Below are 7,935 nucleotides of genomic sequence, written 5' to 3'. Positions count from 1 at the left end.
ATAACTAAGGAAAGAAGAAAGCAAAGGAAACTGATGAGAAATCAAAGAAAAGCTAAAGAAAAAAGAGGAAAAATGAAAAGAAAAACAGACTAGAGCGAGCGACCTACAGCTATGCATGAGCGGCGCGAGCGACTGCACTAATGGGCCGGTCCAACTCAGCGGATACAAGTTAAACACTCTCGGAGTTCAAAATAGATTGCGATGAGCAAAAAAAGAAGGGTTGCTCAGCCCTATTTACAACGTGTCAAGTCGTAGGCAAGATCATATCTAGTCCCTTGGCGCCTACATTGGCCCAAACACGCGCATCCTCCTTGATCTTCTCCGTGATTACGGCATGGGAAGGCCGTTGTCAAAGATATAGGCATTGCGATGTTTTCAAATTGTTGTTAGTCATTCATCCACCTAATTCCGATGAAGATCACCCAGCAAGTGTACGTGTACGGTCAGCTACAACACGCTAGTAGTAGATACGCTGACATGTCTATGAATCTCTTCATCTGACTTGTGCAAATATGCAATGTGATCACGCTTCCCACGAGCTGCCTAACACCATATCAAAAGCAGCTAGCGAATCATTTACTGTACAAAACAAACAGGCAAGGGCAATTGTTTGGATTAAGTTCAAAGTGTATATTCAACCCTATCTCCTCGTCGAGAAAACACGGACTTGTACGCTGCACGCTGCACGGGGTACAACTATATCCCACAGTATTCTATTCTGTGTACAAAGAAAGGGACAAAATGCTTGCCCTTCTAAACGAGTTAATTGCACAAAAGTATCACAATTGGGGCATCACATGCAGATTGATACCACGATTGCTAATTTTTGCGTGTCAGTATCAACATTGGTCCAGGTTTTTGCAAAAAAGGCTAAAAAGCTGATTTATACGTATTGACAGTGTATCTGACTGTTGGGCCCGTCTGTCAGGTGCCGACGTGGCATATTTTTTGCAGAAAACCCCCTTGCTTTATACGTAATCACATAAATGCCTGTTATTTTTGCGGAGAAAATGCTAACATGAAAGACTTTTTTTTGTTCGGACTTGTTTGAAAGTTTCCAACGAACTGGACAAATAAACTAAACGAAAAATCGCCCGCGCCAGGTTTCGAACCTGTGACCTGCAGCACGCAAGCGGAGCGCGCTAGCCACCAGGCCACAACGAAGCTTGCGTTTGATCGAAGGTGTACCGCTCATCATAGCGCATCCATCCAAGGGTGACCCCGTGAGACCGAAGCTTCAGAGGTCCAAGCTCCTACAAACAAAGAAATCATAACACTACATATGGGGCATTTGTGTTTGAAATAAATACGGAATTCATAACACCGGCCACTTTCAGTATTACCCGCTGCTCCACCGACATAGCGTACGACCGGTGTTGTTTGTCCCAGTGATCATCAAGAAGCCAAACCATTCTAACAATTTCAACAAAGCATTCTTGTCAACACGATTATCTTTTCAATTCAAAAAAACTAAAGTAGGCCTACTAGATGCAAGATTCAAAGCATATGTATCCAAAGCATTCTTCTCAATACGAGTATAATTTTAGTACAAATAAACTAAACTAGGCCTATTTCATACAAATAACTTTTCCATAGAAATAACATGTCAATCTATGTATCCAACCATATCTTTTCAATAAAATAAACTAAACTAGGATTCCACAAATCAAACAAACAAGGGTTGGAATACATGCAAAATTCTAATACATGCAAGATTCAAATCTAATCAAATTAAACAAGGATTCCCCAAATCTTCAAAATACCATATTTTCTATGGATAGAAAGAAGGGGATTGGAGGAGAGTACCTTCTAGGATAGATTGGAGAAGAAATGCACGGACCAAATAGTCGGATCTGAAGGATTTGAGAGAGGGGATTGAGAGGGGGAGAGGAGGAAGCCGCCGGCGCGCCTGTTCTGTAACTCCTCTTGGAACAAATGGGTGGGGTGGGGGGAGCGGGAGCGGGCGGCTGGCATCTAAGTCACAGTGCAGCGCCTAAGGGCTAGGCGCTGCACTTTACATGTGTGGCGCCTAGCTCGTAGGCGCTGCACTGCTGGGTGCGGGGCCCAGGGCTGCCACGGTGGACTGGAGTGCAACGCCCCCGTGCTAGGTGCTGCACCATAGGGTGTGGCGCTGGCGTGGCGGGCGCTGCATAAAAAGGTCAGGGGAGTGAAATAGTTTCACGGGCAGTTCATTTTGTGAATTGATTTCGTCCCGAGGTCAAAATTGTCAAATTTGCCGCAAAACTAACGTTGGTTCTCAGTGCTGCGGAGATCTCATGATTGCATGAATGCGCAACTTTTTGACGAAAAACTGAAGCGACCAAGCATCGTCGCTGCGCCAATAATTGAACCGTGCTGTGAATGATGCGTCGCTGAAGTGCTGCGGAGATTTCATCTATAGTTCATCTACATTCCCAATATCCAGATTGATATCACATTCCTACCTTTTTGCTTGCTTGCAGGTATTAGACTTTGGTGGTAAAGATGGGTCGGCGCCACCATCTCATCAAGATTTGGTGAGAGCCTCGCTACCATCTTCCTTCGCACCATGCGGACTTGCAGTTGGCTTTCTCAAGCAACAGCAAGATCATGAGAGAAGTAGGGAAGTTACGGTGGCGGTGAGCTAGGTGTCACCTCCAAGTCACAACAGGATGATGACCCGAGGGCAATCTTCTTGGCTTTTGTAATTCTTCATGGACTACAAGTAAATTTAGTTTTTTTGTATGGGTGAAATTAAAGTGATATGACCTGTAAAAAAACTGAGTAATTAAACTGAGTTTCAAGTCTTAGGAATGTGGCGCTTGGGTGTACTAATATGTTTTACCAAGAAAAAAGTATACTATTATGAATCGTCCGATGGTCCGAGCTTTGAGACACGCGTATGTGTGTGTATGTTCGTTTTAACTTTTGTGGAGTTTTTTTCTGGACAAACATAGTGCAAATGCAAGCACTTACATATTCATACATATGCTCACATCTATGAAGGTGCGCACGCACACATACCCTATCTCCTCCATAAGTTGAGAGACTGACCCTGCAAATCTTAAGATTGACGAAGGCATCACAGACGACTCGTTATCGATGAGTCTCCCTCATGGCTTTGAAAAAATAGTCTGCATGTACACACAAGTATTAAATGTGAGTTTTGATTCTTGTTGAGCTGAGGCACAGCCATCTTCCTAGTTATCCAACCATATGTTGATTTCATTATTATTTTCGGTCCGTTTCACTTTCTTTGTCTTGTTATTAGAATGAACGGGGTACTTTTGAAGAAAATCTGAAATGCGCGACCAAGCAATGTCACTCCTCTTTGCTCCAATAAATCATGTTGCGAATGATCGATGTGTCATTTAAGAGCCTTTCCAACAGCTCCTCTAAAATATGACTCAAAAGAAAATAGTTTTAAGGCACCAAAATTGCGTTTTAGGCATTCAACAGTTGCTCTAAAATAGGGCACCACGGCTCCAACAGATGTGCTAAAATAGGGCGTCCAACCACATCTTTCTTCTCCACAATTGCATACATATTAAAACAAAACATGAACTGTTGATAGAATTTTAAATGTTTGCATCAATGATACAAGTATTATCCAAAAAGACATCAAGCAGTTTTTCTTAGAGCATCCATGATACAAGTATTATTCAGAGTTTCAAACGACAACTATAGCATCGAGCTCGTTGGTTCATCGGCTGCGATCAGTACGCATCCTCCATCGTACAGGTGCAGTACTACTGCTAGTGTACGCTTGCACAACTAATTGATCAATCAAGCACAGCGCGCATGTTACCGGCCTGCTAGACAACACAAATGCTCATTCATTATTCATGTACGATTGACCAGCACATGTCATATGATTGAGGTGCACTCCAGCTCAAGAAAACAAAACACGGTGTGCACGGATATTTGTCGTCATAAACAGTTGCCTCTTTGGCCAGCACTGCCTACGTGTCCCAAATGAGCGCATGCGCCTGCACAATACACTCGACATGGACAGCCATGAGTGGACGTGCATACTGCATGGTAAAGTAAAATATGCATCTGCAAAACTAACGTTGGTTCTCGGTGCTGCCAAGATCTCATGATTGCATGAATGGGTAACTTTTTGACGAAAATCAGAAGCGACCAAGCATCGTCGCTGCGCCAATAATTGAACCGTGCTGTGATTGATGTGTCGCTGAAGCTCCACCTACCGCTGTCTATCGACCGGCCGGTCCGGCTAGTAGGGACTCCGGCAGTCCCGGCCGGTACAAACGTGACACACGCGAACCATAAAATAAGTGTCAAGTACGGAGTGGAAAAGATTCCGTCTTAGCCACTGCCGTCAGATTTGGGCTTTAATAGCTCGGCAGCCGGTAGAGGCTCCAGATCAGAAAGCGCAAGAACACAAGAGCTAGCTACGAGCAGCGCACGCCCGGGAAATCTTGACTAGCACTAGCTAAAGCTCAATAGAGCGCTGTGCCAAGAAGCAGCTAAAGATGTGCAGCCATGGCCACGCGGAGCCGGCGATGGCGTGCGTGACGTGCCCGCCGCCGTCGCAGGGGCGGCTCATCACGGTGCTGAGCATCGACGGCGGCGGCATCCGCGGTCTTATCCCCTCCACCATCCTCGCCTGCCTCGAGTCCAAGCTCCAGGTACGTCCTTCCTTCTGCCGTCTGCACCTCCATCTTCCTCTCATCCTATATTGTTTGGTTGGTTGATTGATTGTGATGTGTGCTGCGTTTGGCAGGAGCTGGACGGGCCGGACGCGCGCGTCGCGGACTACTTCGACGTGATCGCCGGGACGAGCACAGGCGCGCTGGTTACCTCGATGCTGGCGGCGCCCGGAGAGAACAAGCGGCCGCTCTTCGAGGCCAAGGAAATCAACAACTTCTACCTTGAGAACGGGCCCAAGATCTTCCCGCAGAAGAGGTACGCACGCACGCACGCACGCACGCACGTATTCCTTCTCTTCTACTTCCGGCGGAAATCTGTCGGCGGCGGCGATATTGATGTCGGCGTTGGTTCACATCACTGGTGGAGCTTCAACGTAATTACATAGAGAGGAGGCTAAACGAGTCTTAAATAAAGTTGACAGAGCTAATCTCTTATAAAGATATAAGTTTGGTTTGACCCCCTTTGGCCCTCACTAAGCTCTGCGGCTTCACATACAGCTGGGGATTTCTGACCCCGATGGCGAATATGTTTGGCGCGGTGATGGGTCCCAAGTACGACGGTAAGTTCCTGCACGACAAGATCAAGAACCTCACCAACGACGTCACCGTCGCCGACACCGTCACCAACATCATCGTCCCGACGTTCGACGTCAAGTACCTGCAGCCGATCATCTTCAACACGTACGAGGCCAAGGTGGACCCGCTCAAGAACGCGCACCTCTCCGACATCTGCATCAGCACATCGGCCGCGCCCACCTACTTCCCCGCGCACTACTTCACCACCCGCGACCCCGCGGGCAAGCTGCCGGACCGCGAGTACCACCTGATCGACGGCGGCGTGGCCGCCAACAACCCCACCATGGCCGCCATGTCCATGATCACCAAGGAGGTGTTGCGCCGCAACCCCGACTTCACGCACGGCAAGCCCGCCGAGTACGGCAACTACCTCATCATCTCCATCGGCACGGGGTCCGCCAAGATGGCGGAGAAGTACACCGCGCCCGACTGCGCCAAGTGGGGCGTCCTTCGATGGCTCTATGACGGCGGCTTCACCCCGCTCATCGACATCTTCTCCCATGCGAGCGCCGACATGGTCGACATCCACGCCGCCGTGCTGTTTCAGGCCCTCCGCATTGAGAAGAACTACCTACGCATCCAGGACGACTCGCTCACGGGGCACACATCCTCGGTCGATATCGCCACCAAAGAGAACATGGAGGCGCTTATCGGGATCGGTAAGAATCTGCTCAAGAAGAATGTGTCCCGGGTGAACATTGACACAGGGATGTATGAATCCGTCGAAGGTGAGGGCACCAACGAAGAGGCCCTCACGCGCTTCGCCAGGAAGCTCTCTGAGGAGCGCAAGCTGCGCCAAACCAACCTCAACTCCAAATAGAGAAGAGGACGATTTGAGCGAAAGAGAAGAGAGACGAAGAAGCACTAGCTAGCTGCTATGCTTAAGGATGCAAACGGCCGATAATCTTTGTTATTTTAATAACCGTGCATGTTTTAATTATGCTTTCATGGACAAACGTCGACGCTGTCCATTTGCATCCCTAGCTATGCTATAGCTAGGTCGAGAGTTGTAATATAATGTAATGTGGGTGGGTAATTATTATTTTTAAATAAAATCTGAGTTGTGGTTCGCTACCACCCTCTAGATACATTTAAAATTATCGAGACAAATCATTGGTGCAGATTACAACTTACACTTCACTTAAAAGAAGCAATAATGACAATCCACGTGTTAAAAACGTGGCTGTCATCAACAAGGTCGATCCACGTGTTAAAAACGTCGGCAGCTCGTTCTGACGGCAGTAGTGGTCGTTCCGTGGTCTCGAAATCTCGATGTAATTTTATTATATTTGAGGTATTTTGTACTTTCCATGAACGTTGATAATACATAATCGTTTTCGCAAAAAGAAAAACGTTGCTGCAGTGTGAGTAATTAGCGTCAGGGGCAGATTAGTTTTTTCTTAGGTTTTTAGACCAAGTCAGAGGATGCCAGGGCCCTCGCAGTCGCAACCTATCCAGCTGGCCTTGCGACCCGCTCACGCCCCACCAGACCCGAGGCCACGATTCCATTAATAAAGGGCGAACGCAAAATGAGGCCGCGATCTCTCATCGTCTCCGTTCCTTCCTCCGCGTCGCCCGCAGCCCTGGGTCCTCCTGCAACCTCCTCCGCGGCCTCCTCCTCGAACGCCGCCGGACGGTCCTCCTTCTCCAACGCCGCTGCGCGACCTCCTTCCTCCACCAACACTGCAGCCGACGCGACTTGTTGTCAGCTCGGCTACCCCGCTGTCCATGGACTCAGATACGTGCGCCTCTCACTCATTTTAGCATTTATGCATCTCATACAAGATTTGAGAAGATACACACTCTCTGTAAAGGAAAAACAGAGATGACATTTTTCCTTCTCCTCGAACACGCACGATTGTACGTGTCATTCGTTAAAGAGCAGAGATGACATTTAATATAATTAATGATCTTGATGCCAACAACTGAAACACTGCGCAAAACTGCAGATACAATTCAGTATGCACAGGCCCTAGTTTCTCTCTTAAGGTTTTTTTAATAGACAGAGAGAATAGACGTTATGATAAGAATAGACTCACATTGAAGTAATCTGATAATTAAGAATAGACTCACTTTGCTATATCATTATCTTGTGTTCTCGTCTAGAACTTTTCCTTAGATGTTGTAAACATGAATGCTTGTGCGACCAGTAAGAAACAGAACGGCGGCTTGCACAGATGAGTTCTTAATCATGTAGGCTAGGCTACCAAGAATGGTACCATTGCGGTAATATATCTCCTGTTTGATCTTTGCTATTAGCTTATGGTGACGTAATCTCCAGGAATTGGCTCTCTAGTATCCGCTGTAACATACTCCCTCCGCCCGGAATTACTTGTCGTGGAAATAATTGTATTTAGTATTTTTAGCTTTAAATACATCCATTTCTATTCATTTATGTGAGAAGTAATTTAGGATGGAGGGAGTACTAAGTATCATTCCACGCTCTCTGTAGTCTACTTTGTACACTACCAGAAAATCAGCTTAGGCCGACGGCCTCATCTATGCCGACGGCCCCCGTCGGCATAGATAGACCTATCCCGACGGCCTAGGATAGGCTGTAGGCGTAGAAAAGCCGTCGGCATACGTCTATTTATGCCGACGGCCTGCCGGCATAGATGAGGCTGTCGGGACCGTTCGAGATACGTCTACGGGGCCCGTCGGCATAGCCCAGGTCCACCTACCCGGTCAGCGCTGACCGTTTGACGGC

At 47.4% G+C, this 7,935-nt stretch overlaps 1 protein-coding gene across 1 annotated transcript; it reads left to right on the top strand.

The window, feature by feature from the left end:
* Positions 1–4,310: 4,310 nt before the first annotated feature.
* Positions 4,311–6,305, top strand: LOC109755680 (patatin-like protein 2). Its single transcript, XM_020314576.4, has 3 exons — positions 4,311–4,631; positions 4,727–4,908; positions 5,151–6,305. The coding sequence occupies exons 1-3, from the start codon at positions 4,476–4,478 to the stop codon at positions 6,046–6,048; spliced, it is 1,236 nt and encodes a 411-aa protein (XP_020170165.1). The 5' UTR covers positions 4,311–4,475; the 3' UTR covers positions 6,049–6,305.
* Positions 6,306–7,935: the final 1,630 nt, after the last annotated feature.

The sequence above is a fragment of the Aegilops tauschii genome, chromosome 1 (assembly GCF_002575655.3).
Source record: "Aegilops tauschii subsp. strangulata cultivar AL8/78 chromosome 1, Aet v6.0, whole genome shotgun sequence".
NCBI lineage: Eukaryota > Viridiplantae > Streptophyta > Magnoliopsida > Poales > Poaceae > Aegilops > Aegilops tauschii.
The sequence above is the reverse complement of the archived record's forward strand: the minus strand, read 5'-3'. Positions and strand labels throughout refer to the sequence as shown.

Coding starts and splice junctions, on each gene's coding strand:
- LOC109755680 (XM_020314576.4), top strand. CDS start 4,476: ATGTGCAGCCATGGCCACGCGGAGCCGGCGATGGCGTGCGTGACGTGC. Junction 4,632..4,726: donor GCCTCGAGTCCAAGCTCCAG/GTACGTCCTTCC, acceptor TGCGTTTGGCAG/GAGCTGGACGGGCCGGACGC. Junction 4,909..5,150: donor AAGATCTTCCCGCAGAAGAG/GTACGCACGCAC, acceptor CTTCACATACAG/CTGGGGATTTCTGACCCCGA.